General features: G+C 55.1%; 11 protein-coding genes across 11 annotated transcripts; 7 read left to right on the top strand and 4 right to left on the bottom strand.

Moving 5' to 3' along the window:
- Positions 1 to 64: 64 nt before the first annotated feature.
- On the top strand, positions 65 to 1,711 carry SETTUDRAFT_162541 (uncharacterized protein). Its single transcript, XM_008022791.1, has 3 exons — positions 65 to 695; positions 749 to 961; positions 1,011 to 1,711. Exons 1-3 carry the CDS (start codon positions 547 to 549, stop codon positions 1,264 to 1,266), a joined length of 618 nt encoding a protein of 205 aa, XP_008020982.1. The 5' UTR covers positions 65 to 546; the 3' UTR covers positions 1,267 to 1,711.
- A 324-nt stretch (positions 1,712 to 2,035) lies between these two features.
- SETTUDRAFT_162542 (uncharacterized protein) lies at positions 2,036 to 3,222 on the top strand. The gene is made up of 2 exons (XM_008022792.1): positions 2,036 to 2,357; positions 2,414 to 3,222. The coding sequence occupies exons 1-2, from the start codon at positions 2,180 to 2,182 to the stop codon at positions 3,139 to 3,141; spliced, it is 906 nt and encodes a 301-aa protein (XP_008020983.1). The 5' UTR covers positions 2,036 to 2,179; the 3' UTR covers positions 3,142 to 3,222.
- Positions 3,223 to 3,441: 219 nt separating this feature from the next.
- SETTUDRAFT_114170 (uncharacterized protein) lies at positions 3,442 to 4,354 on the top strand. The gene has a single exon (XM_008022793.1). The coding sequence runs from the start codon at positions 3,522 to 3,524 to the stop codon at positions 4,284 to 4,286; it is 765 nt and encodes a 254-aa protein (XP_008020984.1). The 5' UTR covers positions 3,442 to 3,521; the 3' UTR covers positions 4,287 to 4,354.
- A 790-nt stretch (positions 4,355 to 5,144) lies between these two features.
- On the bottom strand, positions 5,145 to 7,963 carry SETTUDRAFT_170731 (uncharacterized protein; the record flags this gene model as incomplete). Its single annotated transcript, XM_008022794.1, has 3 exons — positions 5,145 to 7,717; positions 7,766 to 7,902; positions 7,950 to 7,963. 3 exons carry the CDS (start codon positions 7,961 to 7,963, stop codon positions 5,145 to 5,147), a joined length of 2,724 nt encoding a protein of 907 aa, XP_008020985.1.
- Positions 7,964 to 8,987: 1,024 nt separating this feature from the next.
- On the top strand, positions 8,988 to 9,661 carry SETTUDRAFT_162544 (uncharacterized protein; the record flags this gene model as incomplete). The annotated part of the gene is made up of 1 exon (XM_008022795.1): positions 8,988 to 9,661. A coding segment is annotated over exon 1 (494 nt), but the record flags the coding sequence as incomplete, so codon positions are not given.
- Positions 9,662 to 10,054: 393 nt separating this feature from the next.
- On the top strand, positions 10,055 to 12,016 carry SETTUDRAFT_162545 (uncharacterized protein). Its single transcript, XM_008022796.1, has one exon. It carries the CDS (start codon positions 10,104 to 10,106, stop codon positions 11,904 to 11,906), a length of 1,803 nt encoding a protein of 600 aa, XP_008020987.1. The 5' UTR covers positions 10,055 to 10,103; the 3' UTR covers positions 11,907 to 12,016.
- A 575-nt stretch (positions 12,017 to 12,591) lies between these two features.
- Positions 12,592 to 14,127, bottom strand: SETTUDRAFT_170733 (uncharacterized protein; the record flags this gene model as incomplete). Its single annotated transcript, XM_008022797.1, has 1 exon — positions 12,592 to 14,127. The coding sequence occupies one exon, from the start codon at positions 14,125 to 14,127 to the stop codon at positions 12,772 to 12,774; it is 1,356 nt and encodes a 451-aa protein (XP_008020988.1). The 3' UTR covers positions 12,592 to 12,771.
- Positions 14,128 to 14,380: 253 nt separating this feature from the next.
- SETTUDRAFT_162546 (uncharacterized protein) lies at positions 14,381 to 15,796 on the top strand. The gene has a single exon (XM_008022798.1). It carries the CDS (start codon positions 14,412 to 14,414, stop codon positions 15,708 to 15,710), a length of 1,299 nt encoding a protein of 432 aa, XP_008020989.1. The 5' UTR covers positions 14,381 to 14,411; the 3' UTR covers positions 15,711 to 15,796.
- A 308-nt stretch (positions 15,797 to 16,104) lies between these two features.
- SETTUDRAFT_40895 (uncharacterized protein) lies at positions 16,105 to 17,118 on the bottom strand (the record flags this gene model as incomplete). Its single annotated transcript, XM_008022103.1, has 1 exon — positions 16,105 to 17,118. One exon carries the CDS (start codon positions 17,116 to 17,118, stop codon positions 16,105 to 16,107), a length of 1,014 nt encoding a protein of 337 aa, XP_008020294.1.
- Positions 17,119 to 18,331: 1,213 nt separating this feature from the next.
- SETTUDRAFT_30500 (uncharacterized protein) lies at positions 18,332 to 22,136 on the top strand (the record flags this gene model as incomplete). The annotated part of the gene is made up of 2 exons (XM_008022039.1): positions 18,332 to 18,488; positions 18,616 to 22,136. The coding sequence occupies 2 exons, from the start codon at positions 18,332 to 18,334 to the stop codon at positions 22,134 to 22,136; spliced, it is 3,678 nt and encodes a 1,225-aa protein (XP_008020230.1).
- A 206-nt stretch (positions 22,137 to 22,342) lies between these two features.
- SETTUDRAFT_162548 (uncharacterized protein) lies at positions 22,343 to 23,615 on the bottom strand. The gene is made up of 2 exons (XM_008022799.1): positions 23,051 to 23,615; positions 22,343 to 22,996 (listed from the first exon to the last, which is right to left on the bottom strand). The coding sequence occupies exons 1-2, from the start codon at positions 23,569 to 23,571 to the stop codon at positions 22,396 to 22,398; spliced, it is 1,122 nt and encodes a 373-aa protein (XP_008020990.1). The 5' UTR covers positions 23,572 to 23,615; the 3' UTR covers positions 22,343 to 22,395.
- Positions 23,616 to 23,693: the final 78 nt, after the last annotated feature.

A 23,693-nucleotide genomic window follows, 5' to 3' on the forward strand; every position in this document is an offset into this window, starting at 1 on the left:
GTCCTGGCCCCTTGCCCGTGGCCTATCGTTGAGCCCCCCGCCGATCGGGGCTTGCCACACCCCCTCGCAGACGCCCGCACGAGAACACGAGACCCCCCAGACCCCCAGACCCTGAGCGGCCGACTAGGCAGCCTGCAGTTTCAACTTGGCCCAGGAACTGGCTTGCCCTGCCTGAGGCTGTCCACGACACATGCTCACCACCTCGCTCCCCCTTTGTCTCCAACGCTGCCTCTGCACACCGACGCTGCATGCGCCGCGCGCCCGTCCAGCACACGCGGCTCGTAACCAGGAGATGACCATCAGATGGAGATGAGATGAAGATGAGCAGGGCCGAACGCGTGTTTCACCACGGGGCGCGCTGCCCTCCCCTGCAATCAGGCCTGCCCCCGGCCTCGAGTCTTGAGGATATCGACGCTTGCTGCACTCCGCCCTCCTATTTCTCGTCGTCCTAGTCTGCCCCGTTGACACTTGGTCATCTGTGACATTGACATTGACACTGACACTGACATTGACGTCGCACAGCACCCGCCCTCACTACACACCATCATGGAGCCCGGCCAAGGACTATGGAAGAAGCGCATCCTCGTGCCCTTTTGGATTGTGCGAATATGCATCATGGTCTTTGTCATTGCTGCGTATGCCTACACGCTGCGCTCGCTGAGAGACCTGGAAGACTTTACTGAGCCGGCGGCAGGGTACGCCCGCGCAAAAAAACACTTGAGCACATGCATTTACTGACAGCCCGCAGAATGGTCGTTCTCTTCATTCTCTTCGTGGTCGTGGTGCTGCTGATCGACGTGCTCGCCATCCTCCTCTTCCTTCGCGATGCGCTCAAGCCAAACACGTTCCTGACAATGAACTCGTTCCAGACGGGCTTCTGGGGCGGCGTCCTGGTCGTCGAGCTGGTATCCATTGGCCAAGGCGCCAGTGCTGTCGGGATTGGATTCAGCGTTTTTGTCTTGTACGTAGGAGCCTGAGGCAAGGCCCTTGGTAGTACTGACTCGCGACAGCGTCACGTTTCTCGGACTTCTCGTCTACTCCTTCATCGGCTACCGTCGCGCAAAGGCTGCCGGCCAGCGCGGCCAGTATGCGCCTGCGCACAACCCGGCGCTCGCCACAGCATACAGCGAACAGCACAGCACTGCATACCACTCGCAGACGCAGCCTCCCGTCGAGGCGCAGGACCCTTATCCGCCTGCATACCAGGCTGGCGCAGCAGGCGATTATTACCAGCAGCAGCCCATGAAGCCGGCGCACATCGTCTGAGGCGGCGGTGCAAATTCTTATGGGCTGACGGCGTCTTGTTTCTCGGCAAAATTAATAATATGCCGGTACTGGATATGCGAAGCGCCTGTACGAGGAAGTGGTGCGGACAAATCATGGCGAGCATGTTCCGGCACACTTGGGCCCGTCGTCAGTTGGCATGCGGCCATGACTTGGGGCGACGGGCAAATGGCTGGATAGACGCAAATGACGCAACAGGGTGGCCTGTACCGTATGCATGCGACTCGCGTTGTGGGAGTAGTCGTGTTCTTTATTTACACGGAGAGCAGAGTCGGACTGCAAGGCACGGCTGTGGCAGGGATTGGTTTGGCCGCCGCCTGCGTTCCTGTGGGGAGCGGGCCGTTGTACCCATGTACCTAGGGCCGGACAAGCATCAGATACGGGCAGGCGTCAAGGGAAAATGGCTCGAACGGCAATTTATTTTTGCTCGCAGGAACATTTGCTATTGAAACTCGGCGTGAATACTGCGCCCAAGACGCCTACACGTGCAAAGACGGACGGGGGCGCAGCCACTGTTTCGAGTGTGGTGCGCCGACACCAAGCCCAGTCGAGCGTCTGGCTGTCTCCGCTGCTCACGCCAACGTCCACTCACAGCACGTCCGCCGCCAGCGCGACCATGGCGCATTTCTGCTCATTTATGCGACAGGCAATCACCATGCCGCTACCAGTGCATTGCTCCGACACACGAGTCTGCGCCTGTGGCTAGTTGACCGAATATAATGCCCTCACGCCAGCACCGTGTCCCGCAAGCTGGGCCCATTGGCCGGGAACAGCATGCAGCGCCTGCTGGTACGTACCTATATCTTGAGCCCGCGAGAAGGCCAAAAGCGTGCCCGACATCCTCCATCGTCAACCTGCTCCTCCCAGTGGCGCTGCTTTCGCCTCACTGTTCAAGATGCGCTCGTTCCTCGTCCTCGCCGCCGCCACCGCGCCGCTTGCCCACGCCGTCCGCGTCGTCCAGTCAAACGACGATGGCTGGGCCGAAGGCAACCTGCGCACCTTTTTCAATGTCCTGGTAGCTGCAGGCCATGACGTGGTGCTGTCTGGACCGGCCGAGAACGAGTCTGGCAAAGGTATGTGGCCATACGTACACACACACGTACGACTGCTCACTGACGGACCTGTCAAGGCTCGAGCGATGCACCGCCCACGGTCGTCGGGAGCGAGGGCTGCATCTACAACTCGTGTGCGCCCGGAAGCCCCCCGACAGGCGCCAACACGACGGACCCTCGTCTCAACTACGTCAACTCGTTTCCCGTGACCTCTATCAAAAACGGCATCGAGGTGACGGCGCCCGCTCTCTGGAACGGCGCCAAGCCCGAACTCGCCCTTACCGGTCCGAACGTGGGAACCAATCTCGACGTCCAGCTGCCCTTCTCTGGCACCGTGGGCGCCGCCGTCTTTGCCGTCGACCAGCAGATCCCCGCCATCGCCTTCTCTGGAAGGAACGGCGAGCGCGCCTCATTTACTGCTCCCACGCCGCTCCACTCGACCATCTACGCCGACCTCGCCCTCAACATCACCACCACCATCATCGCCAGCGGAAAGCCCTACCTGCCAGCAGGCACCTTTCTCAACGTCAACTTCCCCAAGGCCGAGCAGGGCAAATGCGACGACCCCAACAAGTTCAAGTACATCTTTACCCGCATCTCCACCGGACTCCTCAGTCCCCGCGATGCCGACTGGTGCGGCAGTACACGTCTGCCATGGGAGGCCGACGTCATCCTGTTCAAGGGCGACGGCTGCTACGTTTCCATCAGCCCGGGCGATGCCAAGGACAAGACGACGGTCAACGATGTCGCTGTCCAGACGCAGATTATCAACAAGCTCAAGCCGATTCTGTCGTGCTTGCCGTAGGCGTTTCCAACGGTATGGAATTGACATGTATACTACTCATAAAGGATTTTTATTTATTTATTTCAATCTGTGTGATATGTAGCTTGACACAGTACCTTGACTGAACAGTGATACAGGCGAAGCACGTGAAATGATGAGTCATACACAATCCCCAGAGTCACAAAGGATTTCAAGGTCCTGAATATGCATTGTCGAGTCACCACTTGAACGCGCTATATCAGCCGTTCTGTGTCGTGGGGGGAAAAAAAAAAGAGAGCATACAAAAAACATCCTTGTCTGACCACTCGACAACCATGCAAACCACCCCTGGTACCACCGAGGACGCCGCCGCGCCTACAACACAAGATGCTACTCTCCCACATCCCTCGCTTGCATCGCGCATGAAATCCTACGAAGCGCAATATAACTTCACTCTACCTCCGGACAAGCCCATTATTTTCCGGCTAGATGGCCACGGCTTCTCGCGCTTCACCTCGCACTTTGCGCGGCCGTTTGACGAGCGCATCCACGGCGCCATGGCAGCCACCAGCAGCGACCTGCTCGACTTCTTCCTGCAAGCCACGGTCGCATACACGCAATCGGACGAAATCACGCTCGTGTTCCCGCACGGCGTGCACACGTTCAGCGCGCGCATCCAGAAACTCGCCAGTCTGAGCGCGAGCTACTGCTCCGTGCGCTTCAACAAGCATCTTGATGACGCCCTGCGCGATATCCCCGACCCCCCGCTGACGGGCAACACGCACGGCATCCACGGCACCGCGCACTTCGACGCCCGCATCTTCGCTGTCCCGGACCTCCACGAAGCTCTCAATTGCCTCATCTGGCGCTGCCGCAACGACGCCGTGCGCAATGCCGTCTCGCGCTTCGCAAGCTCCCTATTTACCCCGAGCCAAATGCACGGCAAGAAGACGCACGAGCTCATCGACATGATGCTGACCGACAAGGGCATCACGTTCCGCGATGCCGTCCCCAAATGGGCTCTCGAGGGCTGTCTGGTTAAGCGCGAGCAGTACGAGCACAACGGCCTCAACACCAAAACGGGTCAAATCGAGACGACTTCTAGATCAAGGCCCAGCGTACAGGATAGAGGTGTGCGCACTTTTGACGACGCTGGCCTTAGGCTGGTTACACACAAGTATTGGTAGTTCGTGTAATACGAATGAATTCTTGATGCACAATGAATCATACATAAATAACATCACACGCACATACTAACTATACTTGTGAAAGAAAACCATGTACAAAAAAACCGTCACATCATGCACGTATGTACTTATTTACAGCAAGCAATCAAGACACACACTCTCTCTCTCCTTAATTAGTAGACAAAAATCCAGATTTTGGAAAAGAAAATGAATATGAGGGGAGGAAGGAGGAGGAGGTGAAGAAAAATTGCAAAAAAAAAGATGGGGCCTGACCGGGATTCGACTGTAACGCTGTTAGAACATCGTTTTTCAAAGGCGAATCTTAATGGGTGCCAAACTTACACCCGGGGCCTCCTGCAGAATAGGCTAAGTCAAACGACACAGGGTTTGTTACGCCGCGAATCGCTTTATCCCAAAGCAGGAATCATACCACTAGACCATCAGGCCGAATTTCATGACTCTGTGAGAGATGATGGTTGTGTGGCGAGGAATAGGGAATATGAATTCTTTACTGGGATTGGGAAAAGAGGGTGTAATAATAATTTGATGGTAATAGTAGCGGCAAGTAAGGGAGGGGGGTTTTGTGGGCGTACTTGGGCGCGGGGTTAAGCGAGTGCGGGAGTCATTCGTATTCGTTTTACCCACCCACTTCGACCTCGTATTTATTGTAGAGTGTAATATGACGACGTCTTAAGACGTGTATTCGAATTCAACAACAGCTGTTATAATATATAGCACATTGGTATCTCAAAGACCAATTGCTCCCGTTTACGCCTCACCGCATGATGACATATGTAAAAATAAAACCAAACGCTGCGTGTCTATGCCTTTTAACAAACCGTGTGTATTGGCGGAAGCTCATGTCAAATCTAGGACTTCTATGGTGCTTTCTCGCCATTTGCGCCGTTCTTTGCCTTTGCGCAAGATGCCGGGTGATGCTTCTGGTTTCTGGGGACTCTCAATATCGACGTACTCCCAGGCGCCTATTACGCTTTTTCGTAGCACAATGGCGCGTTTCTTCTTGCCCTGTGCTTTCCAGGCTGCGGGCGGTGAAGTGGACTTTTGCTCGCTCGCCGATCGTTCTGTGGATGATTCAGATGAATGTGTTGGGAGAGGAGATATTGGCGTTGGGACCGGTGGTTGTGGTTCTGCAGCATGCTTCCTCACAGGGGACGAGTGCTCCGTCAGGTCAAGCGTGTCTACTTTCGGAGATGTCGATCTCGAGCTTGCTACTGAGAGTCGGGGAGAAGTAAGGTCGAGGCTGTCAATGTCGGGACTTGAGGCTTTAGTTTTGTTGGGACGCGTCTGGCCGAAGGCGTCCCTGATACTCTTCTGTTTGCCCGATCCTGTTGACGATGTCGAACTTGTGGATGCATGGGATGCGTTTGATGATATCGAGATCAGAGGCGGCCGTGTTAATGTTACGGTATTCTTTTGACGGCGTGGGGATTCTGTACGCCTTGGTGAAGAGAGCGTCAAGTCTAGTGATTCGACATCTTCGGATGGCGGATGAAGTCGCGGTGCAGGGACTGGCGCTACATCCAGCAAAGGAGCAGTGCTTCGCTGTTTCGTCGGTGACATTGATGCTCGCCATGCGTCTAGAGTGGATTGCTTTGGTACAGACGGATTTCGAGAGGTTCTTGTAGCCGCATCTTTCCCCGTCCTTGTCCTGGCTTTCTTTGCTGGCAGCGGCGAAGGTGAGGGATTGGCAGGGGAGTCGACCAAATCCAATGTCTCTATAGTATTCAGGAGTGGAGGCGTAGAGGGCCGTTCCAAAACAGTGCTTGTATCGGCAGGAAGTGTTTTCGAGCGCTGCATTGGAGCCCGCCTTCTCCGCTTCGTAATGCTTGGAGGCAACTCTCCCGGAATTGGAGACAGCGACTTCTCACGATATGGTTGGGGCGGCGGCGAGGACAACAAGTCGACCACTTCGCTCTGCGCTTCTGCAGCCTGGGATGACGGCACTGGAAGGTCATCAGCCTTTTCTTGTGCCTTTGCAAGTGCTCGTGAAGCTCTCAGGCCAGGTTTTGTCACTTTGGCAAAAGCCTCGATACGAACTTGAGGTTGGTCTTTTGTTGCCTTTGTTCGTCTTGTGGTTGTCTTCGTCTTCGGTGCCGCAGTACTAGTGTCCTCAGCCGATGCTGCTCGCCTGGGTTTCTGCTTGTTCCGTCGCTCAGCCTCCCAGTCCTGAACTTTGAGCGGCACGCCGACTTTGACAAACGTCTCCATGACCCATATGCGTGCCGGCTTTCCGGGGTCAAACTTGGTGGGCCCGCGTTTTCTGGGACCCTCGTCCTCCAAATCCAAGGCAATGTCCTCGTCGAGATCTGCGTCTCCAATGCCTTGCTGGGAGCTAGGTGGTAGTTCTACATCGTCGTCTGGGTCTTCTTGACTAAGATCGATTTTTACGAGCTCAATGGGTGTGAAGCTTACACGAAGCTCAGTGCAATGGTCCGTGATGGCATGTTGTCGTTTTCCATGAAGTCCTTTGATGAGCGTTGCTTCGTCTTCTTGAATAGCTTCCAAGTCGTCAGTGGGCAGCCGATTGATCTGTTCAGCGCGCATCCAAAGCTGGCGCACGACTAAACACGGTGCCAGACTACGAACAAAGTGCTTTGCGCCCTCGAGTTTCACCCAGTCAAAGGCGTCTTGCGTAAACTCTCGCAGGCCCGGAAAGTCAAGCTCCTTGTTCCAGTTGATCGATCGGCGTAATTTGTCTAGACCAGCTTGGTTCGAGATTGCTGGATGTGTGTAGTACCCCAAAATGTCGAGTCGGGGGAAGTCGTCGGGAATCTTCAATGCACCGTGCTTGCGTCTGAAGAACTTGCTTTCATTGGTCCTGAGCTCATGCTGCAGTCGCTCTCTCCATTTGGTCATGGCGCGGGAGTCGTTTCTCGGGATCTTGCACAGGTCGGCGCCAAAGCCCGCCTTTGCTGCCTCGCACGCTGTCTTTGGGCCACATCCGGGTATACCCTCAGGCACATAGTCTCCTCCACTCATGAGCGCGACCAAGATCATGCCCTCGCGATCTAAGCCTGATGGCCCGTTTTTCGTCTCAACTGCGTCGTACACGTTGACATGAGTTGGTGTTTTTCCGGATTTCTCTGGCGACCAGTTCCGGATGGTCACACCGCTGCCAAACATGAGCGTGTCCACATCTTCACTGAGAACAGCGTCGACGATGCCTTCCCTCTGCAGCAACGCGCATTCTGCCTCAGCTTCGCCCGGCGCAAGGTGTATAGGATATCCAAACTGCTTGAGCAGCTGTTTGGCGAGGAACTCGGGTATCGAAGCAACATTCGGGCCTGTGCGCTTATTGCGCTTGAAAGGCGGTTTGTTTGGCCCATCAAATACAAAGATGGGGTGTATAGCGAGCGAAATCAAGCGCAAGAGGCGGTAGTAGAAGGTTCGCAGCGCCGGGTTGGTGCCGCCTAGTCACAGTCAGCCTCTTGTGTTGCGCGTATGCCTGAGCAACCCGCCTTTGCTGGCTTGAATCTGAAAAAGCCAGATGGATGTGTCAATAGCAATGCGCAGCGGACGGCCGGTTTCTTCGAACTTTTCGACGGCGAGCTTGGCGAGGGCTACGCGCGTGCCTGGACCGATTTCCTTGTATATGCTGCGTATGTTAATGAATGATGATATGGCGGAGCATGCGCGACTCACCCGTGGATACCCATTGCAACCCATACTCTGCCCGATCGTCGAGCCGGCTGCCTGGCTTGCGATGTTGCGCGCAGCCAAGTGCTTAGTGGTGATAAGATTGTTGCCACGACAACAACGCGTCACCCGTCCCACCTGCCCACGCATGCAAGTTTATTCCCCACCATGCCCCCCCTAACGCACTAACAACTCCGACAGTTCTCACAAAGACCCTTGACAATGGCGCCCCGCGGCCGCAGCGTGACGGCGTCCGAAGACGCCCACTCGGACCGCAGCTACGACTCCAGCCCGGATCCTCTTGCCATATCCTTCGACGACAACATCGCCTCAGCTCGTCGCAAGCCCACACCCAGGAAACCCATCGTCCCAAGCTCGCCCAGCAAGCAGCGCAGCCGGCTAGATGCCTCCGAGATGATATTCTCATCGCCGTCCAAGTCCATGACATTAAGCACACCGCGGGGAAATGGCGCAAGCCCCTGGCGCATCAAGGTTACCGTCCAGGCCGAACCGGAGGACGATGGCGAGCATGCTGAATCGCCATCGGTGAAGAGAGTGACGAGAACAAAGACGACAACAGTGCCATTGAAAGACCCCGATGCCTCATCACCAGTCAAGCGACCCCGCGGCCGTCCCAGGAAGTCTGACGTTGGATCAACGCCCAAGGCAAAGCGAAGGGGAACACCCATCAAGAGGCCTGCGCAGTTCAGTTCTCCAACGAAAATATCACAAGATAGCGAGTCGGGTGCGGCCGACGTGGATACCGACATACCGCCCAGGAAGCGTAGAGGTCGTCCTAGGAAAGGCGCCCATCCATCGAGTGAGGAGCCCGACGTCGCGGAAGAACCACAGACCAGTCCACGGTCTATCCGTGAAGAAACCCCTCTGCCCACTGCAAGCTCGAGATTGGAGGGTCCCAAGAAGAGTGCGCGGTTTGCAGACGTCTCCAGTCCCGACGTCGAGACTGTGGATAATGCATTGCCAAGTTCGCCCGAATCTGAGCCGTCTCCCAGCCTAGGCACACCAGCCCAAGTAAACCTAAGGAATGCTATGCGCGCACGCAGAAGCACTCCATATGCGAAGAGGGTGGCTATTATAGAATCGGACGAAGACGAAGAAGGCAGCGATGTTCTTACACCAACCAGTGGAGAAGAAGAAGAAGAAGAAGCTCTACCAGAAAGCCACCATCTGAGTACGCCTGAAGATGAGGGGGATGTTCTTACACCAAGCGAGACGTCGGCGCAGTCGAGCGACTCAAGTGACGATGCATCTAACATAACTGGAGACGACGGCGCTGGTCAAGTTGCTCAAGATTTTGAAGACGATGATGAAACACAGGGCCAGCAGTTTGTCTTTGACGAAGGCACCACTAGAATGCCAGACGACACGACCATGCTGGATAGCGAGACATTTAGCATGATCTCCGTCGAATCTCTGCAGAGCAACGGAGCTCGCGCCAGCCCGTCAAACACCATGCTCTCCAATACCACGGCGGCCCCCCGAGCCGGATCATCACTCAGGCACGAGTACTTGGGGTGGTCTAAGAATGCCACGACCGAGCCTGAACTCCCAAATCTCGAAGAGCGGACGTCGACAATTGAAGCTCCCGCAGACACTGTGCCTACCGATCAAGTGCGCCCAAAACTATCGCGCCATGTGACGCCCGCAACAGACTCCGAGGTGCCTTCAGCTCCACCGGTGTTGGTCCCTGTTCAGTCTGCTCCCACAAAATCACCATCTCCGACGCTTGGGCGAGCGGTGACTGCTGGTGTGGCTTTACAAGGCTTGCTAGACCCGGACCGACTCACCCCAGAGGCCCTTCAAAACACGCCCAATGCTAAACGCGGCTCACTAGATGATCTCTTCCGGGGATTCAGCTCAGGCACACGTAAAGATCTCCAGGCAGGCCTGCGACTCGGCGAGCAGCTTGCACAGGGCCAGGGCGAGGAAGATGACGCGCCTGGTCCCTCGAGCCCTATCAGGGGTCCGTCTACGGCAGCGCCGAAAGAAGGTGTGTTCCGCACGCAACGAAAATATCGGCAGTCGCGTCTTCTTACACCCGAAGACCAGGATCATGTTATCACAGCGGCGGAGCCAGCAGTCGCCGCGAGCGACGTCCAGTACCCGACGTTGAATGTTGAGGAGACAGAAAAAGCACCCATGAGCCCGGCACGGAGCGAGTCTGCAATGAGCTGGCGAGCCAACACTCCTCCCCGCGCATCTGGAAGCCAGGTACAACAGGACAGTGCCATGGATGAGGCCCAAGAGGCGCCCACTGCAGAGAACCCGGCCTACGAGGATTTTGGTGATATTTGGCAAGAGGAGGCTAGTCGCTCGGTGATCTCGATAAACCCAGACGAAGTCCCAACTGAAAAATCTCCTAAAGTACATGATCTCTTCACAGACGCCGACGTTGTCAGGCCTGCTCGCGGCAGAACCACCCGAACCTGGCGGAGGAGGAGGATGAATGACGAAGCGGAATCACTACAAGGACCTGCTGTAACACGTACAGGACCAGCAGTCACTCACCAGGCTGAAGAAAAGAATGCGCCTGAAGAACAACCCAAACAAGTCGAAGTAGTGAATGCTGGGGGCGAGGAAAGCGACGACACCGGCATGTTCTTCCAGTCCAACGTACCCGAACAGAAGCGTCCTTCGCGATTTGAGAGGCGGCGACCAAGAATACAGGAGGCAGAGAAGGTGAGCATTGTTGAGCTTCTCGAACAGGGTGAGAGCTTTGTACCAGAGTCTTCTCCGCCGGTGGCCGCAAAAAAGACGACTCCACCAGCCAAGCCAAACCCGTTTCTAGATACACCGCCTCGTTTCCAGGCACTCATGAGTTCGCCCAAGAAGAGCAGTCCTTTGAGGCGGGAGCTTCACAGTGGCGACATTTCGACAAGCTCTGTACAGCAGTTTGAGGAGTCTACATTGCCGCTCGCACAAAGCTCGCCGTTCCACACAGTTGTCGATGGAGATAGCAAAATCTCCGCTGCATCAGATCAACGGCAGTTCCGGGTGGAGATGGAGGGAGATACCGCCTCAACCATTGTCCGTGTGCGAGAGGAGGCCAACGAGTATCTTGACGCATATGAGCCGCAAGAGCAGAGCTTGAATGAGATCACAGAAGTCACCGAACCGAGCCAAACACGAATAGAACAGAGTCTCTTGCCATCAAGCCCGCCAACGATGCAGCGGCGGTTTGAGCAGCGGCTGCTCTCAGCCCGTAAGCCTTCACCGCTTTCCAAGTCGATGCAGCGGCCAGACGACGTACACATACCCTCACGACAAGATTCAGCGCGTGCCGAAGAGCCGCAGGTAATTAGCTCATCGCCTGAGCCCAGCTCCAGCGAAGAGTCAGAAACCAGCTCCAGACCAGGCACTCAACCAGAAACACAACCTGGTCTGGCTTCGAGCGTCATGTCAACGTCCCACTTGGCTCAGTCACTGCCACATCCCATCCTCTCTCGCATGACGCCGCTCCCAAAGGTTGAGCCCTGGACGAGGACACACTACAAAGCGCTCGACAAGCTCTACGCAATGCACCTCAAGCACCCCGCTCTCTTTTGCCCCTTTAACGTCCCTCCGACACCCCTATCAACTACAAACGGCCAACTCCTCCGTCGATTCCTCGCCGACAACGGCAACCTGCCCTACGTCGGCGCCGTCTTCCACGCTTGGGGTTACAGCATGGTCATGACGGCAGAGCTTGTCGTTCTCTGCAGTGTTTTCATGGACGTGATGAGCCTCGGCAGCGAAGCAGAGTACGAGCGCGTTACCGGAAAGAGGCTGCAGGTGGGTGACTGTGCACCCGGCAGGCTTGGCGACTGGATCTCGGGCGAAGATGTCCTGCAGCGGCTTGCTACCGTCGTCATGGGCGAGAGCGTCAGGAGAGATGAGCGCGCGGGTCGTGAGATTGATCGCTCCAGGGGGCTGCAGATTGAGTGGCCGCAGAGGATGCGGTGAGCTTCATTGCCTTTTACCAATTGATTGGAGTTTGGGTGTTGGGACACGGATACCATGTGATGATTTCTGGATAGCGTTCTCAGGTGTTGGGTTGTCAGTTGTTTCTTGGGCAAGATACCTCGCTGTTATTCTATTTTTGTTGTATTCTTTACCTACCATCTTGTTGGATATCGGGTTCTAGTGAATGAACAATCTATGCGTAACCTTATTGTAAAAATTAAGTGTGTTTGATCTCTTTATTCAAAGAAAAAAAAAGAAGACACGTGTATGGCAAATCTTTTCGTAGCACGGTAGGTGACGCAAAAAAGGCAAAAAAGAAACATACGGGGCTCAACCGGGATTCGGCTATAACACTGTTAGACATTGTTTGAAGCGAATCTGATAGGTGCAACTTACACCCGGGGCCTCCTGCAGAATAGGCTAGAACGAAGAGCGGATGCCCGACGTTTTCCCAAAGCAGGAATCATACCACTAGACCATTAAGCCGATGTAGTTTTATTTCGATGACTAATCTGGGATTACGGACGCTTATGATGAGGGAAAAGATGGAATACAATGGAGTACGGTAGCGAGACAACTAAGTGGAGCATGTAGTGTTGAGGCCATGCAGGCGTGAGTCATCAGGCGAGAACACGAAGCGGTCTGGCGGTCAAGCACGGTTAGTGGTAGAACCGGTTGTGATGGCCTGAGCATCAATATTGTACATTCGGCAAGTCTACATGCGTGTATACAAAGCCTGACCCGTGAGCCTCGCGACGGCGGCTAATGCGATTGCGTAGCGAGTACCAAATTAAAAGAAGAAGAAAAAGGACCTGGTCGCTTTGTGCCTAGAATTCATGCCGGAAAAATGGTTGCAAGCATGTGCTCACTTCGTTGTAGCTTTTTCTCGCTTCTCTTGTAGATACTTCCAGGATTTTGAGAATCCCGCTGTAAAGGGTCCTTTGAGCGTCTGTATGGTCGATGGCCACTTGACGGTCTGATTGATTGCCTTTGTGACCATATGTGGAATGTCCTTCTCAGCTGCTATTCGCCTGTCAAAGTCACCGGCGACCTGCTTCTTCAGGATACCCCCTGAGGATTCGTCTTTCCGTGCTTCCAGCATCTGTTGGAACTCGCGACCCGATATGCCAAACTTGCCGCGGTACTGAAAGTATACCTTCTCGCGGAACTTCTTGGGCAGCCGCCTGACCATGCTGGCGCGCCGCTCTGGGTGCATATCCTGCGACATCCTCTGGTTCAGCTCGTCGTCCTCCATCCAGTCCGACTTGCGAATCACCGACTCGTCGGCGTATCGAATATTAGGGAGCGACATGATCAGGTCGTGGTAGAGGTATCGGAAGTTGCGTATCTGGTGCGTGACGATGTTGTCAATCTTTCTGGGATTTTCGCTACCATACTGCATGCGCGGGTCCCCCTGATAGCTCAAGCCTGTGATTGTAGAGTATAGTTCCTTCTCGGTAAACGCCTCGGGTAGCAGCAGAAGCGCGCATCGTACCGCGGAGAGGAGGTTGCGTTGGTTCGCGACGCGTAGATTGGGCTCTTCGTGTAGGATCTTGACGGGCTTGTGCAGGCGGCCGGCAAAGTATAGCGTGTCCCACTCGGTGAGATCACGGAGGAGCGTTTCGTAGTTGACGACGGCGTATTTGATCATGGTTCCGTTTACTACAACGTATGGATTAAAGTACGCGCCTGCGCCATACTTTTCCTGGACATGGCTGACGACTCCTGAGCCGAGCGATCCAAGGAAAGAATAGTGGTCTCTGTGCTCGCGCAGATTGAGCGAGTGGAAATGCTGCGAGAACCGCGGCGTCAGGATGAAGTCAACCATCTTTCCACCGCCCTTTTGCCATTTCAATATCGCCTCAGGGGGGTTCGGGTGAGGCGATTGCGTTGTGCGCGAAGCTGTCGCAGCGGACTGGGGAAAGACTCCAGAGCCGTAGGCAAACGCATACGTGACAGGGGGGAATCTCCGGAGAATGGCCCGCAATGCCCGCTTGAAATCCTCATTCGTTTTCATCAGCTGGTTCTTCCCAAAGTCCTTGGGCAGCTCTGTAAAGTCCGACAACGAGGGAGCTTCATCTTCCCAGTCGGGGGGCAGCGATTGGAATGCTTGGGGTGCATCGGTGGACGCCGTCTTCTGAGACGACAAAAAACGGCGATCGGCCTGCACCAGGGGCCGTTTACACCAGGCTATCCGAAATGCTGGCTGGTGTCGATACATTCTTGTGCAGCAGTCGATGCCTGTGGTTGCGCAAAGTGAGGGCGCGGATGACGTAAGCGTGTTGCTCCTCAACAGGTCTTGGCGCATCAGATGTTTGGTTTTGATGTTTGATGCCCGCCTGCCGCGTCTCCAAACGCGACTTCTCCCTCCATCCCGTCTACCCCACACCAATCCAGGCTCGCACCACCCAAACCCGCAGAGGCAATTGAGATTTGCTGTAACCAAAGCAGTAGAAAACTCAGAAAAAAAGTCCAAACCACTCCGCTACCTCTTCAACCAACGCCATGGACGCGTCGCTGGCTTCGTTCCACGCGCGTCTCGCCACATTTGAGGAAGCAGCCGCGACCAGCAAAGGACGACGCACCAGCAGTAGAGGAAAGAAGGCAGTAGCGAAGCCAAAGGCTTCATGGCCCCTCGAAGCACCCTCCGCACAAGATTTGGCCTACGCCGGTTTTGTGTGGAAGCCCACGTCTACTAGCCCCGACAACGTCCAATGCTTCAGCTGCGAGTGCCAGCTAGATGGCTGGGAAGAAGCGGACATCCCTGCTTTTGAGCATGCAACACACTCCCCAAGCTGTGGCTTCGCAATCATCGCCTGTATCCGCCTGCGTGCGGGCGACCCGGGCAGGACGGAGGATGATCCAACCTCTGAGGCCATGGTAGCTGCGCGTCGCTCAACATTTGGCGACATGTGGCCGCTCGACGTCTCTGCTGGCTACCCGAGTGTCGACCAAATGGTGGCTGCTGGCTGGTTCTACGACCCATCAACAGATACTCCTGACGGTGTGACCTGCCCATACTGTTCTTTGGCACTGGATGCATGGGATATTGGCGATGATCCTATGCAAGAGCACCGCCGACGATCTCCCGACTGTCTCTTCTTCACACTCTCCGAACTCTACAAGCCTGCTCCGGCACCTAAGAAGACCAAGCGCACATCCAAGGCCAAGCGTACCTCGACCCGCTCATCCATTGCCTCTACAGCTAGTAAGAGGGCTACGCGCAGCAAGAAACGAACGAGTGAGGCGGTTGAAGACAACACCGAACTGTCCGAAATTATCCAGCCTGCTCCGAAACGCATACGATCTGCCAGTATTGAGAGTTTCCCGAGCGACCTTCCTGTTGGAACACCTAAGAAGACGCCGAACGGCATCACAGACACTGTCATGGACGATTTTGACATGTCCAGCTTGCCGGCAGACCTCGCAGTTGGGACACCTAAGAGGACTCCGCCTATGATGAGCGAGGCCGACGATATTCCGGAATCGATTGGGTGGAAGCCTGCCGATATTGACGCTGTGTTTACATCGCAGGATGATACCCATGGCTTCATGAATGATATTCTCATTGATGCTGGCCTCGACAACGTCCAGGCTTCGGATCTGACTCCAGAACGTCTGTATGAGCTGGTCATGGACGGTCTCACGGACCAAGAGAAGCGCATGACGATTGAACAATGGGTCCTGCACAACGCAAAGAGGGGCGAAGAGAAACTCCGCACGGCGTGTGAGCAACAGATACTTGCGTTTGAAGCTGAAGGCCACCGGGCTATGGCGGTCCTGGAGGGCATTCCCACGGTCTGATGTTACGCACGTTTCAAGATGGCAGGATTGGAGTACTTGGGAGTTTTGTTGTTGAGATACCCCGGCATCAACATGGCGTTTGGCTTGTTCAGGTTCGCTTTTAGTATTGTTTTCGACTCGAGCCGCACCTGGCCATTTCTCATATCTCGGACACATTGCAGCCACGTGCAAAGACTGGCTCTTGAACGAACCGTGGTAGCGTAGGCATGGACTTGGATAGGCGAGACTTGTTATTCTTTGTTTGAGCATGAGATGATGATGTTCAGGACGCATGATTGGCATAAATTGACTGGGTGCTGTAGAGACAATCGAGTCATTGATACATGGCAAGGCAAGGCAATGCAACGCGTAATCACGTGATATGTCTAATAACTGAGGTATGCACATGGGTTGTTTATTCAACAAAGCCTCGTATTCTTTGAAGATTCTCCAGGAACCCACCGGTTCTTTGTGGCTGCGGCTGTGGCTTTGGCGCGCTGCTCTGAGCCGGCTTCTGCTGCCCTCGATCCTTGGTCCGTTCCCTCTCCCTGTCGAGTTCTCGTTGCTTGTCCTCTGCCAGCTTGACTAGGCCTTCGACGAACTTTGTCCTTGCCTTTTCCTCTGCTGTGCCCTTCCAAACCCGGGCCAAGTCTCTCAGCGCTTGTATCCGTATCTCTGCTTTTTGGATGCCGCCGTCTGGGTCGCCGGTGATGAGGTCGGCAATCTCGGAGCGCAGCGAAGCGGCAAACTCTTTGCCTTTTTGTTCGCGTGAGGCGCTGTCGGTGCCAGGCTCTGGGGCAGAGACGCTGATGAGAGAGGCTCCTAGCGAGACCTCGGTAGGAGGTATGGTCCAGTGCATGGCTTCGCCAAAGACCTTGATGACATTCTCAAGACGCGAGCGAACGGTGGTGAGGGTGCGGAGGTCGGAAATGTACTCAGGCGTGTTGTCTTGGTCTTCTGCTGGCGCCGGCTCTGGCAGCGCTTCAGCAGGCGCATCTGCTGTCGGGCTTCCAGTCGCGCCATCTGCTGACTCTGCTTTTAACTTGAGCCCGCCAGGCAGGAACTTTTCCACGTCGTCCTTCAGGCCATCTGTCAAGCTCTCTGTAAGTCCTATTGCCTCTCCGCGCAACACCTCGACCTCGTAGGCCAGTCGCCCGCCGCTCCGCAGTATGTCATCGGTCAGTTGGGTCAGTATTGCCGAGAGGCGGGTTGTATGCGCATTGAGCTGGGAGAGGAGGTCCTGGGTCTGGGAGGAGAGGTCGGCCAAGGAAGCGGCATTGGCCGTCTTTGGCCTTGAGCCTAGCGAGAGCGAGGGCAGGGTGGCATTGAGGTACTGTGCGGGGTCGAATTGCGGGGCGAGGAAAGGCGCGAGGGCGGGATCTGATACGTGTGTGGACTTTGGCGTCGTCTTCTCTTCGGATACTGCCATGGCGGACACGGGGATAAGGAGCTATTGCGGATGTAAAGTAATAGCTGCAACTGGGCGGTGCCGGACGCTTGGAACCAGAGCCTTGGCCGATCGAGTTCCGCTCCCGCACCGAAAAGTGGGGGAGGGGCACGCCAACGCTATTCAAGCTCCAGGATGCTAGCCCTGTCATGGTAAGATCTCGCGCTGTTCCTCGCCAATCTGGACGTTGATACCTCTCTGGGGAGTAGTCGCTTGGGCTGTCTCCAGGAACACGATGGACATGAGCAGACAATGGCTGCTCTGGTAGGAGCTTGAGTGCGGGGTGTCTGGACGCTAATCTCAGTAAGCTCACACAAGCCACCATCCAAGTGACGTTTAGCATCTTTTCTTATCGTCCTCAAGTACGCCTTCCAACCTTATTTCAACATGGCCCGACGGCTGATGGATAGGATGTAGAGCGTGACGGCATAGACTTGGCCTAGATCTGCGGCATCAAAAAGGGTACACGCTCTCAGGGTGTGATGGCGCTAAGCAGCTTAGAATGTAACCACAATTGTGCAGCAAGACCCAATTCGCGAGAGAAATGCAGAGAGCGGTTGGCCAAAGGCATCGTCGCTAACACCAGAGCCCCGAGCCCAGACACGCCATGATGCAAGTAATCTCTCTCGCGGCCCGCGCCACAGCCGACCGCGCCACACGGAGGCTGGCTGAGCCCCAACTCCACCTTTCCAGGCACCAGAGCCCCACGCATGTACCATTGCCGCTTTGGTTGACCGACGGCCAGGCAGCGAACTCTGCAGGCTGCCATTGCCATGGAGCCTTGCCAAGGTCCTTTGGGAGCAACTGAGCCTAGGTAGACGTGAACAATGCCTCTTTGATCCCACGCCCGCCTCGTCTGCTGGTCTCCTGTCGCTCGCTCTGCCCTGCCGTTACCCAAGTCGTGCCCCCCCTCCCCCAGCGTTTGCCCATTGGTACACACGGCCATCTTTGACGTCACTCGCTGTTCTGCTGCAGTCCCCGCGCCTTTCACCCTTCCATACCACTTAGACAGGTAGCGCCTGCCGAATTTCTGCTGCACGCCTGGCTCCACGCCGCCCAACCCGCTCAACTCACCAGCCCCAGCGCCCACCACCACGCCCCAGCCCAGCCCAGCCCAGCCCAGCCCAGCCCAACTTTTCACAATTGCCTCCGCCTTCTCTTCCTGTTCCTCGCTTTATCTTCAGGAGCTCTCATCATGCCGCGACGGCAGTTCCAGGCCGACCTCCAGAAGGCTGCGGATGGCCTCTCCATAGCTGGCATCTCGCATGTGCGACCCGGCGCCGACGATGGCGAGTTTACTTTTACCTGCATTGCAGATGGCCAGCAGCTGAATATCTCGGCACTTGTCACAGGTAGGTAAATTACCGTGGTTGCAGCCATACTGTGAACTGTCGGTCTGTTAATTTCGCACCTTTGCACTACAAACACTTGCTAGGGATTGTCCACAATTCGCAGTCTGCTGAAGCTAATGCACAACAGATGTCTCCGACTACCCATCGAGCCACACATGCATGATCTTCGCAGGTGACAACGCTTCCGCGGGTGTTGCTGCAGCTCTGAACGGCATCACAGACGCAGTCACGGCCAAGACGATCCCTCAGATTCTCGAGCTAGTATCCAGCAGACTTGAGTCGACAGACCGTGATGGCGACCAACAAATGGTCGACTCGCAAGAATTTGACGGCTATGAAGATGAAGACGACGACGACGATGAAGATGAGTATTTCCCCGGTGATGAGGATATGCTGCCGAAACACCGCACTGCACAGAATGCATTCGTATCAGAAGGGAGCTTCGCCGAGGCCACGCCTGCATTCAAGCAACGCCTTCGGAACGACCTATTAATTGCAAAGAGCGAAGGATTCAAGATTGGACATCTCGGCGGTCTTGCGGATGGACTAGCGTGCTATGTGTCCCTATCTATCCGCATATCCAAACTGGGCATCTCAGAAGAAGCAATGAAGGCGTGGCAGGTGGAGCCTTCGGAATACCTCGTCGCGATATATCACTACCCATATGGCTACAAGAGCATGGAAGATTTGAAGTCGTATGATGCCCACAAAGCGCGTCGTAGCCTTGGGGTTCGCATTGGCATATGCACGACGTACAAGCCCACCATGCAAGAGGCGATTGCAGCATTCACGGCTGTCAGCAAAGACGATGATGAGCGACGAGACGACTTCTCGCATGGCGACTCTCAGAACGCCGCGCTTACCAAGTCCAACGGCTTCCGGAACTCATTTGTCTCGAGGCCTCTGAATGAGTTGTTTGAGCAGCGCTTTCACATGCTTGTAAAGTACCGCTACGGGGGCATGACATGGCAAGGCGCCGAGTCATTCTACAATGATCAGATCTTGAATTCGTCACATGGGCACCAAGACGCTTCGCACGGCAAGTACTATGAGGATGAGCGCGTCAACAACGCCTGGCCCAAGATTGTCACTGCCGACCACATTACCTCTTCAGTCAACCAACCACATTCCTTGCCTCTAGTGGGCATGCAGTTCATACTAAGGCACTTCGTGCGTTGTACCGAATTTTGCTTGATTTGTTTCAGCAAGATGCCAGACGACCTGCAGGCGATCAAACCCTATGTTTGCGACAACCCCCTGTGCCTATATCAGTACATGTCACTAGGCTTCGGTCCGAGCATTGAGCACGAAATTATCTCCCAGCCAAAGGTTGTGGACTTGCTCGTCAGCTTTTGCTATGCCAGTGCGCGCTGTGGGCGGCTCAAAGACTTTCCCACTGGCCTTAGTCTGGCTGTGCCCCATCCGGTCGGGAGTCAAAAGGAGTATTTGAGGTTTCAACCGCCTCCACACTACAGAGCATCTCAAGAAATTCAACAGCAGGCATCTCGGAAAGATACTCCGGAACCTACTGCGTTGAGTATGCGGTACAATGAGGCTACACTGGAGATGCTTTTCGAAGATTCCAAGCAAGTTTGTCCTGTAGCACAGGGCGCCTGGATTATCATCCGTGTGGACAATGACCCCAGAGTGCTGCACTCCCGCGTGGTAGACACTTCGCTTTACCCGTCAGTCAAGTTGTCCAGTCCTGTCGTCCCCATCATTATTGAAGGCTCGAACGACCGTTATGGATCATTTCCATATCCCATGCCACCACCGGCTAAGGCTGCTCAACTAAAGAAGGCACTCCCTCCACTACCAGCACACAGGAATCAGTTCCGATCTGCAAGTTTCTACATCTATGATCACAACTTTGACGATCTTCAAGACCACGAGAAGCAGCCGGTCATGGCTACATTACTGGACCAACTTCCTTCCATTCGGGATATGAGAAAGTTTCTTTTGCGTAACCCACAATCTTCTCTGAGTTCTTGGGTCGACCGCCTCTCCCCTGCTGCTCTTGGGGTCCTACGTTGGGTCATTGCCTCAAACCGGGCTTGTATCCTACAGGTCGATGACGAAGGAGATGCGAGCAGCCGAAAGAGTGAAGAACAGCTTTATGGAATGGGAGGTTGGGCCCAATTCCGCTTTGCCATGGGTGCCCCCGACAAGGAGCGTAGATTCATTCAAGCAGTGCGGCAAACCCAGGATCGACTAAAGCTCAAGTATCCCACGCTTTTTGCCTGGCATGGCAGTCCGCTGCAAAACTGGCATAGTATTATTCGAGAGGGACTCCATTTCAAGGAGACACATCACGGACGAGCCTATGGTCATGGAGTCTACCATGCGCCTGATGTGAGTACCAGTTTGAGTTACGCTAGCGTGCATACTGGCTTCATTTGGCCAATGAGCGAGTTGAAGGTCCAGCAGGCTTTGGCTCTCAATGAGATTGTAAACGCGCCACAGGAGTATGTAAGCCAGAGTCCGCATCTGGTTGTTGCCCAGCTTGATTGGATCCAGACTCGCTATCTCTTTGTAAAGACACTGCCTGACCCAACCGTCACTACGTCACCGGCGCCCATCGCGAAACCCCTAGAGTTTGTTGAGCAAGACCCAAGTCGCACTCCCCGTGGTGTTGATGGGCCGCTCATCGTCCCGATGCACGCCATTGCTGCAACACGTCGGCCCAGGGCGAAGATTTTGGTAAGGCAGGCAGAAGAAGGCACTGGAGCTTGGCTAACCCGCGTGCAGAAGCACAAGCGTCAAAAGGCGTCTGGAAAGTCTCAGTACGACCCCATAGATATCGATGACGACGATGTGGACAGTGTCGCGACGCTTGAAGAGGACCTTGTCATTTTCAATTCAGACGACGATTCCAGGCCGCACCATGGCGGGGGCCCTCTTCCTACACCAAGCTCAGTCAATGGGGACAAGGGCAAGTCAAAGATGTCAGCAATTGCATCATTTTCCTCAAAGATCTTTGGCAAGTCGCCGACGAAGCCTCTGACTGACTATGTCCCTGGAACCCTCGATTACTCAACACTTCCTATTCTTGAGCTGCCATCCTGGGCGACCACGTCTGCAACCAAGCGCTTAATGAAGGATTTCAAGGACATCATTCAGATCCAAAACAAGGAGCCGCTTCATGAGCTTGGCTGGCACATTGACGAAGACAAAATCGACAACATCTACCAATGGATTGTCGAACTCCATTCTTTCGATCCCGCCTTGCCGCTTGCACAGGACATGAAGAAGAAGAACATCAAAAGCATTGTTCTGGAGCTACGCTTTGGCAAAGATCATCCTATGAGCCCGCCGTTTGTTCGCGTCATTCGCCCTCGCTTCCTCGGCTTCAATCAAGGCGGAGGGGGCCACGTCACTGCTGGTGGTGCCATGTGCATGCAGCTCCTGACTAACGACGGCTGGAGTGCTGTTTCCTCGATCGAGTCCGTCCTCCTCCAGGTCCGCATGGCCATTTCCAGCACCGATCCAAAGCCTGCTCGTTTGCAGTCAGGTGGTCCGTCGGACTATGGCGTCGCTGAGGCAGTTGAGGCATACATCCGAGCCTGCAATGTACATGGGTGGACTATTCCTCAAGGATTCAAGGAGATGGCCTATGGTGGTTCAACGGGTAACACCCATGACCGCTAGATGAGTTCTTGAGGGTTGTGGAGTTATGGCCCTGGGTTCAAGATGAGGCGAGATCTTTTTGTTCCTTGATATCAGAGGCGTCTTGGGGATATGGGTGCATTGGGTGGCTTAGCATTGATACCTTTTGGTCGCATGACTGTCTGTATGCACGGTCAAGGCACACACATGGACTAGAAAACATTCTAATGAATACTTCTTTTCTGTGAGGGTTTCTCAATTGAATATATGGGTATCATTAACGAAAACAACCGTTGAAGCACTACATGGACTCTAGCCAGCTTCCAACGAGCCAAATGCCCGCACATCCAGCCAGGGCCGCAGCGCCATAAGCCTGCCTAGTCCAGCCCTGCTCCAAATCCACTTTCCAAGCGCCTTCTTTCCGTGCACTCTCGACTGGCTGCTGGCTGACATTGGCCACATTCTGATCGTGCGATTTGGCCGCTCTGAAAGCGCTCCCTGCCTCTCGTATCCAGCCCGTCTCGTTACGGCTGTCCACCTCGACATTCTGCACATTGCCAAAGAAGTCCATAACCTTTCTATTCCTCGCTTCCTGCTCTCCTCCCGCAAAGAGATCGTACCGGATACCGGGGTGACTGTGAATCTTTTCCTCGTCGTAGCTATCGAACAAGTCGCCCATTGTCAGTTTGCTCGTGGGGTCCTTGACCTGGTTCTCCAGGAACTCGAGGTTGTAGTACGTGTAGCGGTCGATGACGGCGACGCCGACGTCGTTGTCAGCGTGGTGCGAGTACGACGATTGATCGATTTCCGAGGATCCTGTCGCGAGGATGTTGGGGGAATAAAATTTCGAGTACATGGTGTTTGCCTGGCACGTGTCGATCATGAAGAGGATTTCGTGGTAGCTGGAATGTATGAGCGAGTGAAATTTGGTGGGAATGTAATGGCGATTGTCTTACCGTTTCTTCTCCCACATCTGGCCAAAGGCGTCGGCGAGATCAAAGGCGCTGATTTCCTCGGCGTCCTGGAACTTGAGGAATTCGTTGCCGCCGTGGCCAGTCATGTAGACGAGGATGTTGCTGCGCTCGTCCGTCATCAGGCGCTTGCTTCGTGGCATGTCCTCGCCCACGCGGTCCGTCATCAGCCGGATGAAGTTTTCGACCGTCACCTCGTACCCTCTGTAGTCGACCTCGATGTTGTCGCCGTACAAGTCGAGTGCGCGGTCGGCATTGTTGTAGACGGTTCCGGGGAAGGCGTTGCGCGGATTGCATGCCATGTCGTCGGGGAGCATGAGGATGATTTGAGAGTCTGGGATGCCCAGCCGCTTCACGGTGCGGTACACAGAAAGCACATTGGCAAGGTGGCGGTAGTTGAACCAGAAGCGCGACGTCGAGACGAGGACCGCCCAGTTGGATGTGTGTTCGCTGGCGGCAAAGGGTGCTGCGGCCAGCAAAGGCGCGAGTATCGTAGAAAACTTCATCGCTGCTATGGATGTTCTCTACCGGTGGTGACGACGATGCAAGCAGGGTGGCCTGGGGGGATCGATTGCGGGCCCTGACACTGACGCGCTCCAGGCTAAGGGAGTAGACCATGTCAATGTGG

Source organism: Exserohilum turcica, assembly GCF_000359705.1.
Source record: "Exserohilum turcica Et28A unplaced genomic scaffold SETTUscaffold_1, whole genome shotgun sequence".
Classification (NCBI taxonomy): domain Eukaryota; kingdom Fungi; phylum Ascomycota; class Dothideomycetes; order Pleosporales; family Pleosporaceae; genus Exserohilum; species Exserohilum turcicum.

What these genes read in the sequence shown, in the direction of transcription:
- SETTUDRAFT_162541 (XM_008022791.1), top strand. Translation starts at nt 547, where the DNA reads ATGGAGCCCGGCCAAGGACTATGGAAGAAGCGCATCCTCGTGCCCTTT. An exon ending in TTTACTGAGCCGGCGGCAGG is followed by an intron (nt 696 to 748) that starts GTACGCCCGCGC and finishes GACAGCCCGCAG; the next exon opens with AATGGTCGTTCTCTTCATTC. An exon ending in GGATTCAGCGTTTTTGTCTT is followed by an intron (nt 962 to 1,010) that starts GTACGTAGGAGC and finishes GACTCGCGACAG; the next exon opens with CGTCACGTTTCTCGGACTTC.
- SETTUDRAFT_162542 (XM_008022792.1), top strand. Translation starts at nt 2,180, where the DNA reads ATGCGCTCGTTCCTCGTCCTCGCCGCCGCCACCGCGCCGCTTGCCCAC. An exon ending in CGAGAACGAGTCTGGCAAAG is followed by an intron (nt 2,358 to 2,413) that starts GTATGTGGCCAT and finishes GGACCTGTCAAG; the next exon opens with GCTCGAGCGATGCACCGCCC.
- SETTUDRAFT_114170 (XM_008022793.1), top strand. Translation starts at nt 3,522, where the DNA reads ATGAAATCCTACGAAGCGCAATATAACTTCACTCTACCTCCGGACAAG.
- SETTUDRAFT_162545 (XM_008022796.1), top strand. Translation starts at nt 10,104, where the DNA reads ATGAGCCCGGCACGGAGCGAGTCTGCAATGAGCTGGCGAGCCAACACT.
- SETTUDRAFT_162546 (XM_008022798.1), top strand. Translation starts at nt 14,412, where the DNA reads ATGGACGCGTCGCTGGCTTCGTTCCACGCGCGTCTCGCCACATTTGAG.
- SETTUDRAFT_162548 (XM_008022799.1), bottom strand. Translation starts at nt 23,571, where the DNA reads ATGAAGTTTTCTACGATACTCGCGCCTTTGCTGGCCGCAGCACCCTTT. An exon ending in CAGATGTGGGAGAAGAAACG is followed by an intron (nt 22,997 to 23,050) that starts GTAAGACAATCG and finishes CATACATTCCAG; the next exon opens with CTACCACGAAATCCTCTTCA.